The sequence below is a fragment of the Salmo salar genome, chromosome 22 (genome assembly GCF_965601325.2).
Source record: "Salmo salar chromosome 22, fSalSal1, whole genome shotgun sequence".
Taxonomy (NCBI): Eukaryota; Metazoa; Chordata; class Actinopteri; order Salmoniformes; family Salmonidae; genus Salmo; species Salmo salar.
This window is the reverse complement of record NC_138312.1, coordinates 5,902,147-5,923,930: the sequence shown is the minus strand read 5'-3', so window position 1 is coordinate 5,923,930 and position 21,784 is coordinate 5,902,147. Positions and strand designations below refer to the sequence as shown.

General features: G+C 41.8%; 1 protein-coding gene across 1 annotated transcript; it reads right to left on the bottom strand.

Moving 5' to 3' along the window:
- Positions 1-8,274: 8,274 nt before the first annotated feature.
- Positions 8,275-21,552, bottom strand: tomm34 (translocase of outer mitochondrial membrane 34). Its single transcript, XM_014165910.3, has 8 exons — positions 21,471-21,552; positions 20,894-21,033; positions 13,235-13,334; positions 10,758-10,910; positions 10,465-10,619; positions 10,169-10,316; positions 9,866-9,992; positions 8,275-9,778 (listed from the first exon to the last, which is right to left on the bottom strand). Exons 2-8 carry the CDS (start codon positions 21,021-21,023, stop codon positions 9,677-9,679), a joined length of 915 nt encoding a protein of 304 aa, XP_014021385.3. The 5' UTR covers positions 21,024-21,033; positions 21,471-21,552; the 3' UTR covers positions 8,275-9,676.
- Positions 21,553-21,784: the final 232 nt, after the last annotated feature.

The following is a 21,784-nucleotide window of genomic DNA, read 5'->3' as shown; positions in this document are numbered from 1 at the left end:
CACTGTGATGCTTAGTTTTTCTCTACAGAATCACAAATAAATTCTGGTCGCTAAAATTCAGTACTGTATGTAGCAGTGCAATTCTGCTGTGGCCTCATAGAGAATGGTAGAAGAGGTTGTATTGTGACACTGACTAACATGCATATTGCTGTGTATTGTATATTTTATTTTGGATCTGGAACTAAAATGAATACAAGGGACCCTAGGTTTTGCCATTGAATGCATGTCCAGCTGAAGAAGAAGAAAAAAACATTCCATTAGAACCTAACATTAAAGGTAGACTCATCGAAGTAACGTTGCCACACGCAGCACTGCAGATATTGAGATGAGCAAGACGCAAGACTTTGGTCTTACACGGTCACACAGTATCTGTGCATGCGCACGGGTTTGCTTCACATTGTTAGTGTGGTAGGTACGAGACCAAAACAGAGTAAAAGTTGAGCTCCCACTTCAACGCTCTTAGTTGCGGAAATAGACCCACTATGCTGTTTACTTTCTGCATCGACGTCATTTCGCTGAGTCTACCTTCAAGATGTTATAAAAAAAAAATGAACAAACCGGAGCATTCTCCTAATGTTATGTACTAGAACAGTTGACAAAGGTGCTGTTTGACATTAGTATAATGATACTATTTTGTTCTTAAATGTTACTTTTTTGCTTTGCGTAATAATGACTCGCACATTGGTTCAAAACTGTAAATTGTAAACCCTTTTAAAGTACATTTAAATCTGTCTTAAATTTTGTTGTTAACCTGCTTGCAAAGAAACACCTTAAAGCTGTTTTACGTTGAACTTTTACATATTGGTTATTAAAGCCTATCTTGAAGGCCTTATGCTGACAGTCCAAACTGACCAGTCAAAAGTTTGATATCATTTCATAAAGGAAACGATATCTAAGAGAATGCATGCTCTTGCCCACGAAGAGTGTGTAAGCAAGTCCCCTAATGTAAGTTGTGTCATAGTCAGAGATGGCATTGATGCTTTTGTTTATCTCCAGACTTAAGGGTCTATCAGAGGAGACCATATTGTAGTGGAATGCGGTCAGTGGATGGGTTAGATTGTGGAGTAGCGCAAGGAACTTGTAGAAGTAGCTGAATTCACTCAGTGTCACAATTCTTTGTCATCACCATAACATTCCACTTAGGTGTTGAATTCATCTGGTTCAGTCTTGCTGAAGACAATGTTTCATGCACTGAAGAAAAATCTCCCCCTTAGCTGAATAAATGGCAGTTATTCTACGCTTAATTAAAAAAAATGCAGTAGTGAATGTGGAACCGAGCCTGTCTGTATATCTGGTATCTCCAATTGCATTGTTTTTACTGACCAGTATTCTGCCTAAAGTTTGCTTCTGTGATGGTTTATATTGCCTAGCGCGCACGTGGTTGTGAAAATTTAGAATAGCATTAAAACAAAAATACACAAAAAAAACAGCCCCTGGTTATTGACGTAATACTAGATTTGTATGTCTTTTAAAACAGTTCTAGTTTCACCCTACATGTTATCAGGAAAGTGTAAAAGACAATTTAAAGTGAAATAAAAGTTTTATCAGTTGCAAATTGTCCTGTTTTGTTTTTGTAACGAGTGGTTTGTCTGACAGAGTTAAACACTCCCGCATACATTTAAGTCATTTAGCAGACGCCTTTATCCAGAGCGACTTACAGTAGTGAATGCATACATTTTTTTCTCCGTACTGGTCCCCCATGGGAAACGAACCCACAACCCTAGCGTTGCAAACACCAACTCTACCAACTGAGCCACACTGGACCACATTTTTACTTAGTCTGATAAGCATTATTTAATGTTGAATTAAAACAGGCTACTTATTTAGTTGACAGAAATTGCACTACACCTCACAAAGGCTGCATTTACACAGGCACTTGCAGCCCAATTCTGTTTTTCACTAATTGGTTTTTCGACCAATCAGATCAGCAATTGGTCAAAAGAACAATTAGTGGGAAAAATGTCTGAAATGGGCTGCCTGTGTAAATGCAGCCAAAGAAGATTCAATCAGATCAAGCATTAACCGGATAGCCAACACCCGCATAGCTGATGTTTTGGCAGTGTCGAAGGTGTAACTGCATTGGAGCTGCCAAATTGGTGAGAAGCTGCTCTTGATCATTAAGCCACACCGCCCTGCTCGCATTAGACGTTCAGAATGAGAAATTGTAGGCTATATAGAAATGACGCTTAAATTTGAAATAATGAATGAGGATTTCTATCAACCTAACTGAGGAGTAGATTAGGCCTACAAGTCACATTCCACTGTTCGAACTTGTGAACAAGGCTGCATGGGATTGCTCTTATTAATGCGACTCCGTGCAGCCAATGGCAATGTCCCCTTTAGGTATAATGCCAGGAGCTGCTTTTGGATTTGACAGCTCTAACGCAGCTCACCTTTGACACTGCCAAAACAACCGCTATGCTGATGTATGAAAGCGGATCTGATTGAATAGAGCACTTAATTTATTCCTCAGGCGTCCTATTTTCATTTGGTCCTTTCCACTATGGGCTCTTGAATTAGGCTATATACTATTGCACACAACCTAGAAATTGAAATGAAGCATCAGGGCACTAGATACATCCTGAAGTGCAGTCATTAACCACAATGAAGATAAATGGGGGAAATGATTTTGCTAGACCAGCAAAAGATTGCCAAATATTAAAATTGATTGAATAGCCCCAGGAATTGACCAGCAGTTCTGAAAATCTGAGGATGGGCTTCCCCTTGAGATTGAGTCATTTCTGTGGGGCTCCCTCTTTGAAGTCTGGTTACTCTCATGGATTTTTCCTATTTAGGGAGTTTTTCCTTTCAACTCCCCAACACTGCTTATTTCCTATGGGATCATCACGGCACTTGCTTTCTCTTTAAAATTCAATGTTGTGATAGGCCAACCATGAACCCAGAATCGGCTGGTATAAAAACAGTATACCTTGCATTATTTGACAGGATTAAAAAAAAAAAAAATGGTTTTAGTTGGGAAGTTGGGGAAAACAGGGCAGTGGGTCATGAGATATGCAGTTGAAGATAAAATAAACAAAAATGCAAAACAACAGCTGAAAATAATTTAGTCAGCGAACCTAAAATTAAGAAAATCTGCATAGTTTCCCTGCAGTTAAGTGGCTTACAGTATTATTATATAGATTTTCAACTTCTGAGAACAAGAACCAATCAGCATAAAGTGGCTTGGCTGACCACTCTTCAGAGTTACACTATCAAGCAACTTCAAATGGATAGCTTCAAATAAATAAAAAATCTCTCAATTTAATTCCTACTACTACATAGCCTATATGATACATCTCGTACATTATTCACATTAGCATGCATGTAGAAATGTTATGGCGTATACCCTTAGTGACCTGGAATTGGTTGAAATAGCCAGCCTATGATTAAACCTTAAAGTGCAACTCGACAACTTTTCAACCTTATATTAGTTATCTCCAGCATCTACATACACCCTATATACAAAAATATGTGGACACCCCTTTCAAATGAGTGGATTCAGCATATTTCAGCCACACCTGTTGCTGACAGGTGTATAAAATCGAGCACACAGCCATGCAATCTCCATAAAAAGCCATGCAATCTTCATTGTTTTATTTCACTGTAGAGCCCTCAGTCCCGCTCAAAATGCCTTAGATGGCTCTTTTGTCCCACCCCACACACGTGGAAATCTCACCTAGGTTAACTGACGCCTCCAGAGACAACCTCTCTCATCGTCACCCAACGCATAGGTTTACCTCCACTGTACTCACATCCTACCATACCCTTGTCTGTACAGTACATTATGCCTTGAATCTATTCTACCATGCCCAGAAATTGGCTCCTTTAATTCTCTGTTTCGAATGCACTAGACAACCAGTTCTTATAGCCTTTAGCCGTACCCTTGTCCGACTCCTCTGTTCCTCTGGTGATGTAGAGGTTAACCTAGGCCCTGTAGCCCCCAGTACTACACCTACTCCCCAGGCGCTATCATTTGTTGACTTCTGTAACCGTAAAAGCCTTGGTTTCACGCATGTTAACATCAGAAGCCTCCTCCCAAAGTTTGTTTTATTCACTGCTTTAGCAAACTCCGCCAACCCTGATGTCCTAGCCGTGTCTGAATCCTGGCTTAGGAAGGCCACCAAAAATTCTGAAATATCCATCCCCAACTACAACATTTTCCGCCAAGATAGAACTGCCAAAGGGGGTAGAGATGCAATCTACTACAGAGATAGTCTGCAGAGTTCTGTCATGCTATCCAGGTCTGTGCCCAAACAGTACGAGCTTCTACTTTTAAAAATCCACCTTTCCAGAAATAAGTCTCTCACTGTTGCCGCTTGTTATAGACCCCCCTCAACCCCCAGCTGTGCCCTGGACACCATATGTGAATGAATCGCCCCCCATTTATCTTCAGAGTTTGTACTGTTAGGTGACCTAAACTTAACACCCCGGCCGTCCTTCAATCTAAACTAGATGCCCTCAATCTCACACAAATGATCATGGAATATACCAGGTACAACCCTAAATCCGTAAACATGGGCACCCTCATAGATATCATCCTGACCAACCTGCCCTCTAAATACACCTCTACTGTCTTCAACCAGGATCTCAGCGATCACTCCCTGCGTCCGTTATGGGTCCGCGGTCAAACGACCACCCCTCATCACTGTCAAACACTCCCTAAAACACTTCAGTGAGCAGGCCTTTCTAATCGACCTGGCCCGGGTATCCTGGAAGGATACTGACCTCATTCCGTCAGTAGAGAATGCCTGGTTATTCTTTAAAAGTGCTTCCTCAACATCTTAAATAAGCATGCCCCATTCAAAAAAATGTGAACTAAGAACAGATATAGCCCTTGGTTCACTCCAGACCTGACTGCCCTTGACCAGCACAAAAACATCCTGTGGCGTACTGCATTAGCATCGAATAGCCCCCGCGATATGCAACTTTTCAGGCAAGTTAGGAACCAATATACACAGGCAGTTAGGAAAACAAAGGCTAGCTTTTTCGAACAGAAATTTGAATCCTGTAGCATAAACTACAATAAATTCTGGGACACTGTAAAGTCCATTGAGAATAAGAGCACCTCCTCCCAGCTGCCCACTGCACTGAGGCTAGGAAACACTTTCACCCCCGATAAATATTTCAAGAAGCATTTTTCTATGACTGACCATGCTTTCGCCCCTGATAAATCTACGACAATCGAGAATTTCAATAAGAATTTTTCTATGGCTGGCCATGCTTTCCACCTGGCTACTCCTACCCCGGTCAAATGGCTCTGCACCCCCCACAGCAACTTCCCAAGCCTCCCCCATTTCTCCTTCACCCAAATCCAGATAGCTGATGTTCTGAAAGAGCTGCAAAATCTGGACCCCTACAAATCAGCTGGGCTAGACAATCTGGACCCTCTCTTTCTAAAATTATCCGCCGCAATTGTTAAAACCCCTATTACTAGCCTGTTCAACCTCTCTTTCGTATCGTCTGAGATCCCTAAAGATTGGAAAGCTGCCGCGGTCATCCCCCTCTTCAAAGGGGGAGACACCCTAGACCCAAACTGTTACAGGCCTATATCTATCCTACCCTGCCTTTCTAAAGTCTTCGAAAGCCAAGTTAACAAACAGATCACCGACCATTTCGAATCCCACCGTACCTTCTCCGCTATGCAATCTGGTTTCTCAGCCAAGCTCAAGGTCCTAAACAATATCATAACCACCATCGATAAAAGACAATACTGTGCAGCCGTCTTCATCGACCTGGCCAATGCTTTCGACTCTGTCAATCACAACATTCTTATCGGCAGACTCAACCTCCTTGGTTTCTCAAATGACTGCCTCGCCTGGTTCAGACTGAGTACAGTGTGTCAAATCGGAGGGCCTGTTGTCCGGACCTCTGGCAGTCTCTATGGGGGTGCCACAGAGTTCAATTCTCGCGCCGACTTTTTTCTCTGTATACATCAATGATGTCATTCTTGCTGATCCACCTCTTCGCAGACACCATTCTGTATACTTCTGGCCCTTCTTTGGACATTGTGTTCATTACCAAACCTCCAGACAAGCTTCAATGCCATACAACTCTCCTTCCGTGGCTTCCAACTGCTCTTAAATGCAAGTAAAACTAAGTGCATCCTCCCACCCGACTAGCATCACTACTCTGGATGGTTCTGACTTAGAATATGTGGACAACTATAAATACCTAGGTGTCTGGTTAAACTGCAAACTCTCCTTCCAGACTCACATCAAGCATCTCCAATCCAAAATTAAATCTAGATCCAATTTCGTAACAAAGCATCCTTCACTCATGCTGCCAAACATACCCTCGTAAAACTGACTATCCTACCGATCCTTGACTTCGGCAATGTCATTTACAAAATAGCCTCCAACACTCTACTCAGCAAATTGGATGCAGTCTATCAAAGTGCCATCCATTTTGTCACCAAAGCCCCATATACCACATATACACTGCGACCTGTATGCTCTCGTCGGCTGGCCCTTGGTTCATATTCGTCGTCAAACCCACTGGCTCCAGGTCATCTATAAGTCTTTGCTAGGTAAAGCCCCGTCTTATCTCAGCTCACTGGTCACCATAGCAGCACCCACTCGTAGCACGCGCTCCAGCAGGTATATTTCACTGGTCACCCCCAAAGCCAACTCCCAAAACCTTTCCTTCCAATTCTCTGCTGCCAATGACTGGAACGAATTGCAAAAATGACTGAAGCTGGAGACTCATATCTCCCTCACTAACTTTAATCATCAGCTGTCAGAGCAACTTACAGATCATTGCACCTCTACATAGCCCATCTGTAAATATCCCACCCAACTACCTCATCCCCATGTTATTTTTGTTGTTGTTGCTCCTTTGCACCCCAGTATCTTTACTTGCACATTCATCTTCTGCTCATCTATCACTCCAGTGTTTAATTGCTAAACTGTAATTATTTCACCACTATGGCCTATTTATTGCCTTACCTCCCTAATCTTACTTCATTTGCACACACTGTATATAGACTTTTCCATTGTGTTATTGACTGTACATTTGTTTATTCCATGTGTAACTCTGTGTTGTTTGTGTCGCCCTGCTTTGCTTTATCTTTGTTCTCAACTGGCCTACCTGGTTAAATAAATGTGAAATAAAAAATGTAAAAAGACACATTGGTAGTAGAATGGCCTGTACTGAAGAGCTCTGTGACCAACGTGGCACCGCCATAGGATGCCACCTTTCAAACAAGTCAGTTTCTCAAATTTCTACCCTGCTAGAGCTGCCCTGTGTAAGTGCTGTTATTGTAAAGTGGAAACATTTAGGTGCAACAACGGCACAGCCGCGAAGTGGTAGGCCTCACAAGCTCACAAAACAGGACAGCCGAGTGCTAAAGCGCGTAAAAATCATATGTTCTCGGTTGCATACTCACTACAGAGTTCCAAACTGCCTCTGGAAGCAACGTCAAGAAGAACAAAAACTGTTCACCGGGAGCTTCATGAAATGGGTTTCCATGGCCGAGCAGCCGCACACAAGCCTATGATCACCATGCGCAATGTCAAACGTCGGCTGGAGTGGTGTAAAGCTCGCCACCATTAGACTCTGGAGAAGTGGAAACGCATTCTATGATTAATCACGCTTCACCATCTGGCAGTCGGATGAAAGAATCTGGGTTTGGTGGATGCCAGGAGAACACTACCTGCCCGAATGCATAGTGCCAACTGTAAAGTTTGGTGCAGGAGGAATAATGGTCTGGGGCTGTTTTTCATGGTTTGGGCTAGCCCCCTTAATTCCAGTGAAGGGAAATCTTAACGCTACAGCATACAATGACATTCAAGACAATTCTGTGCTTCCAACTTTGTGACAACAGTTTGGGGAAGGCTCTTTCCTGTTTTAGTATGACAATGCCCCTGCATACAATGCGATGTCCACAGAAATGGTTTGTCAAGATTAGTGTGGAAGAACTTGACTGGCCTACACAGAGCCCTGATGTCAACCCCATCGAACACCTTTGGAATGGATTGCAACACCAACAGTGAGCCAGGCCTAATCGCCCAACATCATTGCCCGACCTCACTAATGCTCTTGTGGATGAATGGAAGCAAGTCCCTGCAGCAATGTTCCAACATCTAGTGGAAAGCCTTCCCAGAAGATTAATGGCTGTTATAGAAGCAAAGGGGGGACCAAATTCATATTAATGCCCATGATTTTGGAAGGAGATGTTAGACGAGCAGGTGTCCACATACCTTTGACCATGTAGGATACGTGCATTTGGGAAATATTGCTGACCCTTAATTGACATATTGAAATTCCATGATTACATGGTGTATAAAGTAATATCTTTATTATTTTGCACCATGAGGTAAGCGTTCCAACATTTCACAGAATTGAAAAAAAGTGCTGCAATCACCAATATACCCAGATGACATTGCTGAAATGTAAAACACTCAGACTAACTTGCGTCACCACTGCAAAAGCACTGATTCCAAAGATAAATTTACCAAAAATGATGTTCAAACATTCCGTAATTGAAGCAACAACTGGACGATGGAAAACAACTAGTTTCACAACTGGTATCATCCAATTCAGCCCCCATCAGGGAGGATGAGAGTTTGATTTGTCCCTTGTTTGTTTCCTGAATCCTAATCTGCAAAAAAAAATGACATCTAAAGATTATGCATTACTGATAGAATTGTCAACATGTTAGGTGATACAGGTGGTAATGATGTTTCAATATGCTCTTAAATTCACAATAATACGGTAACCATCTGTTTCTCTGGTATAGTGTTACTTTCCTCGACTCAATGAAAATACCCATAAAATGTTACGATTTTTTAAAATTGTACCTTTATTTAAACTAGGCAAGTCAGTTAAGAACAAATTCTTACTTACAATGACGGCCTAAACCGGCCAAACCCGGACGACGCTGGGCCAATTGTGCGCCGCCCAATGGGACTCCCAATCACGGCCGTGTCTGTAGTGACGCCTCTAGCACTAAGATGCAGTGCCTTAGACCGCTGTGCCACTCGGAAGCCCAAGATAACTACGATCTTAAAGGGATAGTTAACCTATAGCTATATTAAAGATAATATAAATAGATGCTTATATTACAATTTTCATGCTTCATGTCCAAATCATCCTAAAGTATCTAAAAGTGGATTGTTTAACTCATAAGTTACTTAAAATGATTTGGACATTAAGTGCGAGAATGCTAATATAGGTACGATAGACTTGCATTGGATTTGTGCCATAAATGTTAAAAAGTTAGCATTTGAAACAGTGGCCAGGTAAACAAAAATGATGCATGGATTGCTGTCCTACCTCGTCCATAGAATGCTTACAGAGTAAGTCTAAGTAAACCAATGTAATTTTGTAATTTGGGTGAACTATATCTTCAACTACAATAGTAGTTGATCGTGAAAATCTCTTATGCTAGTGGAAATGCATACAAATGCATTGTCCTTGTGAAACAATGGTTGAATGTTATATTTTCAGTTTCATGCAGTGATTGCATGATGTATATGAAGGCTAAATATGCACTGCATTGACTGTGCTTCCTCTGTAGTAGTCAAAGCAATACTCCATCTTGAGTGGATTTAAGTTAAACAGGCCAGGAAATAGATTGGAAAACCTGCTTCTGTGAGTGAATACAGGCACTTCAGGCATGTACACCAGGTCAGCGTAGGGTCCTTCACATCCACAGGCAACCATCCAAATCACAAGCTCATTTCTTCTTTTGCACTTCCAGCAGTAAATTCTGTCCGGCTGTGTTCTTTGGCTCAACTTTCAGCAAGCTGTTTAGATCTTCAATGCAAGCTTTGTAGTCCTGAACGGCAAAATGAACACATCAAACAAAATGCAAAAACTCCTTACAATGTACTAACAATTTTTTGTTCATCAGAAAGGCTCTCACTTTCAGCTCCTTGTGTGCCTGTGCTCGTCTGTACAGGGCCTTGATATTAGCGGGGTCGAGTCGCAGGGCCTCTTCACAATCTTGCACTGCCTCCTTGTACATCTTCACAGAGAGGTAGCAAAGTGCCCTATATAGTACAAAAGGCACAAATTAGTCCCATATAGGAATTATGCACATCCATTGTACAACAGGAGCTGGGCAATAACATTTCACAGAACTATATAGCAATGCAGAGTAGGGAATACCACTCCCAAGGCTTTGTTGGCATTTGTCTACACACCAGATAGACATTATTAGTCTCACCTATTTGTGTAGGTTGTGATTTCTGAGGAACTGTGTTTGAGGCTCTGAGTGTATTTCTCTATGGCTTTCTTGTACTCTCCTTTTTTCACCTGCGCATTGCCTTCCTCTTTCAGGGTTAGGGCTTTTTTAATGGAATCCTCTCCTGGGACTGAAATAAAAAATGATACATCTTCTTATTTACTGTACATCTGTTACAGGTTGTACAAATATGAGAATCCAATAGTAATAGCCAAATTATTAACAGCATTTTGTGTTTCTACTCATATTTGAGAGACTGAATCCTATGAAAGACCAACCAGATTTCTCATTTTCTCTGGTGCCATTGTGTTGCGTTGTTCGTTGGCTTGTTGCCAGAGACAATTTTTCTTTGACGGCCATCGGAACAGTGGGAATAAGTGGGAGCTTCTCTCGCCATGAGAGTCCATCCACCTCTGTCAGACACTTTGTCATTCTAGAAGGAAAGAGGTGTTAACAAGTTGTACATTCCACTATCTTGATTATGTCCCCTATATATGACAGAAGTTCTCAGAAGTTAAAGGACGTGAAAGGCTTTTTGTAAGTGAAAATGGATTTGTGCAACATGTTATACCTGTTGGTACCATCATGGGCTGCAGGTATGTTACAGTCGATCTGTAAGGCCGTCTTGTAGTCCACATAGGCTAATCTGTATTTCTCCAATGCTTCATACGCTGCAGCCCGGCGAAGGAGAGGCTTGATGCCAAACGGAACTAGGTCAAGAGATCTATAAAATAAAACATTTTTAGTTAGCATTGTTGCAGTAGTATGGACAAAGAGAGCCGGAGAACCTATACAACAGACGAAGTAATGTGCTACTTGAGTATATTGGAAAAAGATTATCGTGATATGTTTTAGGTATGAGTGTTTCTGCAGTAGTATGGACTAGAGGTCGACCGATTAATCGGAATGGCCGATTTCAAGTTTTCATAACAATCGGAAATCTGTATTTTTGGACACCAATTTATTTATTTTTATTTTACGCCTTTAACTAGGCAAGTCAGTTAAGAACACATTCTTATTTTCAATGACGGCCTAGGAACGGTGGATTAACTGCCTTGTTTCGGGGATTCGTTTTTGCAACCTTCCGGTTACTAGTCCAACGCTCTAACCACCTGCCTTATATTGCACTCCACGAGGAGCCTGCGTGGCAGGCTGGCTACCTGTTATGCGAGGGCAGCAAGAAGCCTCGGTAAGTTGCTAGCTAGCATTAAACTTATCTTATAAAAAGACAATCAATCTTAACATAATCACTAGTTAACTACACATGGTTGATGATATTACTAGTTTATCTAGCGTGTCCTGCGTTGCATATAATCGATGCGGTGCCCGTTAATTTCTCATCGAATCACAGCCTACTTCGCCAAACGGGTGATGATTTAGCACTGTCGTTGCACCAAACCTAACCATAAACATCAATGCCTTTCTTTAAAATCAATACACAAGTATATATTTTTAAACCTGCATATTTAGTTAATATTGCCTGCTAACATGAATTTCTTATAACTAGGGGAGTTGTGTCACTTCTCTTGCGTTCTGTGCAAGCAGTCAGGCTATATGCAGCAGTTTGGGCTGCCTGGCTCGTTGCGAGCTGTGTGAAGTCCATTTATTCCTAACAAAGACCGTAATTAACTTGCCAGAATTGTACATAATTATGACATAACATTGACGGTTGTGCAATGTAACAGCAATATTTAGACTTAGGGATGCCACCCGTTAGATAAAATACGTAACTGTTCTGTATTTCACTGAAAGAATAAACGTTTTGGTTTCGAAATGATCGTTTCTGGATTCGACCATATTAATGAACAACGGCTCGTATGTCTGTGTGTTATTATGTTATAATTAGGTCTACGATTTGATATTTGATAGAGCAGTCTGACTGAGCGATGGTAGGCAGCAGCAGGCTCGTAAGCATTCATTCAAACAGCACTTTCGTGCGTTTGCCAGCAGCTCTTCGCTGTGCTTCAAGCATTGAGCTGTTTATGACTTCAAGCCTATCAACTCCCGAGATTAGGCTGGTGTAACCGATGTGAAATGGATAGCTAGTTAGCGGGGTGCGTGCTAATAGCGTTTCAATCGGTGACGTAACTCGCTCTGAGACTTGGAGTAGTTGTTCCCCTTGCTCTGCAAGGGCCGCGGCTTTTGTGGAGCGATGGGTAACGATGCTTCGAGGGTGGCTGTTGTCGATGTGTTCCTGGTTCGAGCCTAGGTAGGGGCGAGGAGAGGGACGGAAGCTATACTGTTACACTGGCAATACTAAAGTGCCTATAAGAACATCCAATAGTCAAAAGGTATATGAAATACAAATGGTATAGAGAGAAATAGTCCTATAATTCCTATAATAACTACAACCTAAAACTTCTTACCTGGGAATATTGAAGACTCATGTTAAAAGGAACCACCAGCTTTCATATGTTCTCATGTTCTGAGCAAGGTACTTAAACGTTAGCTTTTTTACATGGCACATATTGCACTTTTACTTTCTTCTCCAACACTTTGTTTTAGAATTATTTAAACCAAATTGAATGTGTTCCATTATTTATTTGAGGCTAAATTGATTTTATTTATGTATTATATTAAGTTAAAATAAGTGTTCATTCAGTATTGTGGTAATTGTCATTATGACAAAGAAATAAAAATTGGCCGATTAATCGGCATTGGCGCTGAAAAACCATAATCAGTCGACCTCTAGTATGGACAAGGAAAGACAGAACAGAACCTAAGCAACACTAGACAGTTTCAAAGTAATGAGTTACAGTAAATTGGGAAAATGTTATGTTGATACGTTTTAGGGTAGGAGTGTTACTGCAGTAGTATGGACAAAGAAAGACAATCTAAGCAACACCGGACAAAGTAATGAGCTACAGTATATTGGTAAAAGATGATGTTGATATTCTAACGACCCTGTGTTTATAAGCGCTGCCAGTTTCATTCCAATATGGCTTAGGTAGGAGTGTTACTGCAGCAGTATGAACCAACTGTAGAGCCGAAGAAATAGGCCTTCATGGCCTACCACAAAACATAATGTCCACAATGTAGGCTACTTACACTGTACAGTCCTTCACACAGTCCCAACAATTTCCACCCTTCAGATAACTGGCTGCACGGTTAGAATACAGGATACTAAGATCCTCTGGATTCTTCTTTCCTGTAAATGTATTTACAGTGTTAACAATGTATCAGAACATCGAAAGCTTGTTCTGGTTTTAGAAAACTTAAATGACGCACAATATAAAACACATGTATATGGTGTTAGGTGACGCGACAAACAATGGACGCTATGCGAGAATTGTACCAAAAGAAACGCAATAAACACATATTTTCAATAATGTGGTCGTCAAAATACAAAATAAATAACTTAAACGTTCATGTGGCAGTTGTTACCCATGTCTAAAAATCCCAATACTGTTCGTTATCATATTTACGCGATATGAGCCCAAATGTAAAGTCCCGTGCTAAAGAACGTTCAAATCTGTGGGACAGCCCTTTTTGTGAAACCCACGAATTCTGTGTATTTATATTTGCGATGGGTATTCCTCAACACATCAGAGCAAGCTCAATAGGGGGAAGTAGGGGGTGTTTCACTTTCATCAGACGTCTTTTGTCTGAAATATATGGTGAAATGTTTTTCCTTCGCTTCTGTCATTGATGTTTTCAGAGACACGAAAAAAACATCACGTTACAAAGTAGAGTTTCGTAGCTATGTTTATGTATAGGTCGTCAGGGATTGGTCCGAATTCACGTGTCACAACTCCCATTTCAATGATGAGCGCTAGCTTGTTAGCTGTGGGATATGGAACGTGTTTTGTGCGAGTGTCTGTTCGCTGAGGCAACGAGCTGGGCGAGCAGTAGCACTGCGAGGCATTGACTGTATTTTGCCAGCTGCGAATTTTGTGATTGATGGTTTTATTATTTCAAGTAAAAACTACCAGAAATCAGTGACTACAGCCCTACAATCGATAAAAACATTGCTAAATAGCAGTTAATTGAACATGTGTCCCATCTATCTTTCTGTGCAGCTGGCTAGCTCCAGCCACCCAGGTCATAGACTGTTCTCTCTGCTACTGCACGGCAAGCGGTACCGATGCACCAAGTCTGGAGCCAACAGGACACTGAACAGTTTCTACCCTCAATCCATAAACTGGCTAGATGCACCGAAAGATACAATGATGAATGGGCTATATTTGTTCTCTTTTCTTTTCTTACAGATTCATTAGCATATTAAATATCTCATTTGCATAAGATAGTATATAAAGTTGTATTCTAATTTCATAAATTGTTAAACTCTCAGTTTTGCATAAAGTCTTGTTAATAATATGACTAGGCTACCTTCAATTATTGGGCTTAAATTATGTATTCCGTAATGCTTCATTTCAAATCGTTATTTGTCACATGCTTAGTAAACAACAGGTGTAGACTAATAGTGAAATGCTTCCCAACAATGCAGAGAGAAATAATAGAAAAGTAAAATGTAATAATAAAAGTAATAAATAATTAATAAATAAAGAACTTGTATATATACACACATACTAGGGTACCGAGTCAATGTGCAGGGGTATTAGGTAATTGAGGTAGATATGAAAATATAACTAGGAAAAAATTGACGGATAATGAACAGTAGCAGCAAGTGTATGTGATGAGACAAAAAAGTCAGTGCAAAAAGGATCAATTTATTTATTTAACTAACTATTTAGCAGTCTTATGGCTTGGGGGTAGAAGCTGTTCAGGGTCCTGTTGGTTCCAGACTTGGTGCATCGCTTGCCTTGTAGTAGCAGAGAGAACAGTCTATGACTTTGGTGGCTGGAGTCTGACCATTTTTAGGGCCTTCCTCTGACACCGCCTGGTATAGAGGTCCTGGGTGGCAGGGAGCTCGGCCCACAGTGATGTACTGGGCTATACCCACTACCCTCTGTACCACCTTGCAGTCACCAAGCGGTGATTCAGCCAGTCAAGATGCTCTTATTAAATATGTAAATAAAAACCTTTACCATTACAAATGTAGACAGGACAAAGAATAGACGCCAAACCAATTATAATTTTAAAGCTTGTTTCTCTAAAATCTTGTCCACAAATTGGTTTACATTTCTCCCTTGCCAAGATAATCCATCCACCTGACAGGTGTGGCACATCAAGAAGCTGATTAAACAGAATCATCATTACACAGGTGCACATTGTGCTGGGAAAAATAAAAGGCCACTAAAATGTGCAGTTGTGTCACACAACACAATGCCACAGATGTCTCAAGTTGAGGGAGTGTGCAAATTGGCATGCTGACTGCCGGAATGTCCACCAGAGCTGTTGCCAAATAATTGAATGTTAATTTCTACCATGGCAGTACATCCAACCGGCCTCACAAACGCAGACCACGTAAAACCACTCCAGCCCAGGTCCTCCACATCCGGCTTCATCACATGCGGGATCGTCTGAGACCAGCCACGCGGGCAGCTGTGGGTTTGCAAAACCGAAGATTTTCTGCACAAACTGTCAGAAACCGTCTCAGGGAAGCTCATCTGCATGCTCCTCGTCCTCACCAGGGTCTTAACCTTACTGCAGTTCGCCGTCGTAACCGACTTCAGTGGGAAAATGCTCACCTTCGATGGCCAATGGCACGCTGGAGAAGTGTGCTTTTCATGGATGAATCCCGGTTTCAACTGTACCGGGCAGATGGCAGACAGCACGTATGGCGTCGTGTGGGTGAGCGGTTCGCTGATGTCAACGTTGCGAACAGAGTGCTCCATGGTGGCGGTGGGGTTATGGTATCGGGAGGCATAAGCTACGAACAATGAACACAGTAGCATTTTATCTATGGAAATTTGAATGCTGAGACACCGTGACGAGATCATGATGCCCATTGTCGTGCCATTCATCCGCCGCCATCACCTCCTGTTTCAGCATGATAATGCACGGCCCCATGTCGCAAGGATTGGTACACAATTCCCGGAAGCTGAAAACGTCCCAGTTCTTCCATGGCCTGCATACTCAGACATGTCACCCATTGAGCATGTTTGGGATCGACAGCGTGTTCCAGTTCCCACTAATAACCAGCAACTTCACACTGGGATTGTGGACTGGGATTCCACAAACCACAATAGCCTAATCACCTGCTCATCAAACATCTCATTCCAAAATCATGGGCATTAATATGGAGTTGGTCCCCCGTTTCCACTAGATGTTGGAACATTGCTGCGGGGACTTGCTTCCATTCAGCCACAAGAGCATTAGTGAGGCCGGGCACCGATGTTGAGCGATTAGGCCTGGCTCGCAGTCGGCGTTCCAATTTATCCCAAAGGTGTTCAATAGGGTTGAGGTCAGGGCTCTGCAGGCCAGTCAAGTTCTTCCACACCGATCTCAACAAACCATTTCTGTCTGGAGCTTGCTTTGTGCATAAGGGTATTGTCATTCTGAAACAGGAAAGGGCATTCCCCAAACTGTTGCCACAATGTTGGAAGCATAGAATCGTATAGAATGTCACTGTATGCATTTAAGATTCCCCTTCACTGGAACTAAAGGGCCTAGCTCAAACCATGAAAAACAGCCCCAGACCATTATTCCTCTTCCAACACAGTTGGCACTATGCATTCGGGGCAGGTAGCATTCTCCTGGCATCTGCCAAACCCAGATTCGTGAAGCGAAGAACGCGTTTCCACTTCTCCAGAGTCCAATGGCGGCGAGCTTTACACCACTCCAGCCGATGCTTGGCATTGCGCATGATGATCTTAGGCTTGTGTGCGGCTGATCAGCCAGGGAAACCCATTTCATGAAGCTCCCGACGAACAGTTCTTGTGCTGACATTGCTTCCCGAAGACAGACTTTAAAAAAAACGCTACACACTTCAGCAATCCCGTTCTGTGAGCTTGATTGGCGGTGTGCTCGATTTTATACACCTGTCTGCAAGGGGTGTGGCTGAACTAGCCAAATCCAGTAATTTGAAGGGGTGTCCACATACTTTGTATACAGTACATTGGGAAAGTATTCAGACTGACTTTTTCCACATTTTGTTACGTTAGTCTTACTCTGATTAAATAAAACATTTTCCTCAATCTACACACAATACCCCATAATGAGAAAGCGAAAAACAGGTTTTTAGAAATGTTAGCAAATTTATTACAAATAAAAAACAGAAATACCTTATTTACCTAAGTATTAAGAGCCTTTGCTATGACTCGAAATTGAGCTCAGGTGCTACTCTGGTACACTCAATTGATTGGACATGATATGGAAAGGCACACACGTCTGTATAAGGTCCCACAGTGCATGTCAGAGCAAAAACCAAGCCATGAGGTCAAAGGAATTGTCAGTAGAGCTCCGAGTCAGGATTGTGACGAGGCACAGATCTGGAGAAGGGTAACCACCAAGACTCTTCCTAGAGCTGACCACCCTGCCAAACTGAGCAATCAGGGGAGAAGGGCCTTGGTCAGGGAGGTGACCAAGAACCCAATGGTCACTCTGACAGAGCTCCAGAGTTCCACTGTGGAGATGGGAGGACCTTCCAGAAGGACAACCATCTCTGCAGCATTCCACCAATCATGCCTTTATGGTAGAGTGGCCAGACAGAAACCACTCTTCAGTAAAAGGCACGACAGCCCGCTTGGAGTTTGCCAAAAAGCACCTAAAGGACTCTCCGACAATGAGAAACAAGATTCTCGGGTCTGATGAAACCAATATTGAACTCAATGCCAAGTGTCACGTCTGGAGGAAACCTGGCACCATTTCTACTTTGAGGCATGGTGGTGGTAGCACCATGCTGTGGGGATGTTTTTTCAGCGGCAGGGACTAGGAGACTAGTCAGGATTGAGGGAAAGATGAACGGAGCAAAGTACAGAGGGATCCTTGATGAAAACCTGCTCCAGAGTGCTCAGGACCTCAGACTGGGGTGAAGGTTCACCTTACAACAGGATAACAACCCTAACCACACAGCCAAGACAATGCAGTAGTGGCCCAATGCCTTGAGTGGCCCAGCCAGAGCCTGGACTTGAACCTGATCGAACATCTCTGGAGATACCTAAAAATAGCTGTGCAGCGACGCTACCCATCCAACCTGACAGAGCTTGAGAGGATCTGCAGAGAAGAATGGGAGAAACTCCCCAAATACAGTTGTGCCAAGCTTGTAGCATCATACCCAAGAAGACTCAAGGCTGTAATCGCTGACAAACGTGCTTCAACAAAGTACTGAGTATAGGGTCTGAATAATTAGGTAAATGTGATATCAGTTTATTTTTAATACATTTGCAAACATTTCTAAAAACCTGTTTTTACTTTGTCATTATGGGGTCTTGTGTGTAGATTGATGAGCGGGGAAAACTATTTCATCAATTTTAGGATAAGCCTGTAACTTAACAAAATGTCTGGGAGTCTTTCCGAATGCACTGTATATAGAGTATACATTCATCAAAATGGCTATTGATGTCAAAAAGGCTATAAGACCATCTTGAATGTCCTTTTCTTTTAAAAACTTTGAAAGCTTTCAACTTTCCAGCTGAAATAATAAATGTGCTGATGCAAAAATATACACAAATAATACATTATCTGATTAAATTGCTTAAGAAAGGGGCACTGGCAACTGAATCTCTTGCAGAAAGAATTAGACAGGACCCAAGCGTAACAAGTATCAGTATTGGCAAACATTAATATAAACTAAACGCATTTGCAGATTATGTCCTGCTATACCTAACCAATATTGAAAACAATGCCCCCCTTGCTAAAATTATTTTCAGAATACTAATAAAATTCACCTGGGGGAAAAACAAAATAATGTCAATAGGAAGACTAATGATCTACAGCAATCTATTAAGTTGACCACAAACAATATCAAATACTTAGGATGCTTATTAGTGACCACAAACAACAAATATACGCTAAGTGTAAAAAGCATTAAACAAGTGCTCTTTCCATGACAGACTGACCAGGTGAATCGGGTGAAAGCTATGATCCCTTATTGATGTCACTTGTTAAATCCACTTCAAATCAGTGTAGATGAAGGGGAGGCGACAGTTTAAAGAAGGATTTTTAAACCTTGAGACATGGATTGTGTGTGTGCCATTCAGAGGATGAATGGGCAAGACAAAAGATTGAAGTACTTTTGACGGGGTATGGTAGTAGGTTTCAGGCACACCGGTTCGAGTGTATCAAGAACTGCAACGCTGCTGGACTTTTCACACTCAACAGTTTCCCATGTGTATCAAGAATGACCCACCATGCAAAGGACATCCAGCCAACTTGACACAACTGTGGGAAGCATTGGGAGTGAACATGGGCCAGCATTCCTATGTAACTCTTTTGACACCTTGTAGAGCGCATGCCCTGACGAATTGAGGCTGTTCTGAGGGCAAAAGGGGGTGCAACTCAATATTAGTAAGGTGTTTCCAAGGTTTTGTACACAGTGTATAAAGATAACTTTATCCCATTACTCAACAATATGAAAGCAGATCTAATTAAATGGAACAATCTTCCCATAAATCTTACAGAATAAACCTCTTCAGAACGTCATGACTCCCAAAGTTTTTATAATAATTCTCAGTAATACCAAGATATTCTTTTATAAAGTATACTGGAACTGCCTGTGCCATTAAACCCCTACAACTCATCCAGAACGCCGCAGCCCGTCTGGTGTTCAACCTTCCCAAGTTCTCTCACGTCACCCCGCTCCTCCGCTCTCTCCACTGGCTTCCAGTTGAAGCTCGCATCCGCTACAAGACCATGGTGATTGCCTACGGAGCTGTGAAGGGAACGGCACCTCCATACCTTCAGGCTCTGATCAAGCCCTACACCCAAACAAGGGCACTGCGTTCATCCACCACTGGCCTGCTGGCCCCCCTACCTCTGCGGAAGCACAGTTCCCGCTCAGCCCAGTCAAAACTGTTCGCTGCTCTGGCACCCCAATGGTGGAACAAGCTCCCTCACGACGCCAGGACAGCGGAGTCAATCACCACCTTCCGGAGACACCTGAAACCCCACCTCTTTAAGGAATACCTAGGATAGGATAAAGTAATCCTTCTAACCCCCCCCCCCCTTAAAAGATTTAGATGCACTATTGTAAAGTGGTTGTTCCACTGGATATCATAAGGCGAAATCTTGAGATGGGGGTGAGAGCAGGTGGGTCTGGGAAGGTAAGGTCCTTGTCATTTGTATCTTTTGCATTGTTAAAAAATAAATTAAAAAAAAGCTCTCAATGGCACAGCTGGATAACTTTTTGAGGATCTGAGGGCCCATACCAAATCTTTTCATCCTCCTGAGGGGGAAGAGCCGGTCCTATCCTCTTAATGACCATTGTGTGTGTGGACCATGATAGATCCTTAGTGATTTGTATATTAAGTGACTCATTTGCATAATATAACATTTCAATTTAATACATTTCACTTTCATCTGAATCCTCTGTTCTACATCAGCCCATAAAATGGCATAACAATATGAATTTGTTGAATTTAAGAATCCAGGTGTCTTGGTGCCATTATTGACTAGGGATTAACTTTGACCCGTCCACTGCCTTCTTGACCTTTTCCGTTAACTTAAAAATAAGATTTTAACAATGTAAATCCTATCCTCATGAAATAGCGTTGTGTTTCTGAGAAGCTTCTCTATAACATGGAATACAAAGTAGAACACCAGAACCAACGTTTAATGTAGTCCCCTACCATGTAGCCTGGTCACAGAAAACACTACTAGAACATTAAGCCATTGTTGTGACTGGCTTGTTAGGTAGCTGCCTACCTGACTTCTCCACTTCTTTGATAGCCTGGCTGTAACTAGAAGTAGCCTCCCCATACTGTCCAGTTTTAAAGAATTCGTTGCCTGCTTGTTTCAACTCTGTCCAAGACTGGGTACGACGCTTCTGTGACATCTTTGTTTTGCTGTAACACATGACAGAAACATTTGCTGTAACACATGACAGAAACAGTTACAAGATTACGTTCGTTGGCTAACGTTAGCTTTACGTTTGGCTAGCAAGCAAGCTACATTTTACAGCAAACAAGTTCTTCTTCATAGCTACTAAATTTAGCCAGCCAACTAACGTTAGCTTCTACATACTTCCGTTGAATAATCTGGCCTGCATAATTTTAGCTAATTCCTTAAAAAAAACAGTAGCTAACTAGCATAGTATTAGTGCATCCAGCTAGGTCTCAATTTACCAAGTGACAGAATTAATATTTATATCTGGGCAAGCCGGTTGTGTAACTAGCTATAATTTACTGTACTCGTCCACAAATCGCCTAACTAATAATGTTAGCTAGTAAACCCAAGATCTTAAACAAATTAGCTATAGAGGTATAATACATGTCTCGCTTACTAGCTAATCACGATCAGCGGTTTTCAGAATCACGTTAACTTCTGTTATTGGCAAGACCGCTGTGATTGAAAAAGACAAGAACAAATAAGTACTTCCGGGTCACGGATTGTGGAATCATTCAGAGTAAAAGTTCCGTCCTGTATGCTTTGTAAATTAATAATGAAAATGTGCACAACTATCGACATATATACTAATTTATACTAATTATCATACAAATAATAATTAACAGTATTTCCATATTATGTTATGTAATTTATTTTTTATGTATATTTTTTCCAAGCCTAAATGGTCAACAATGTTTGTGTGTGTGTACT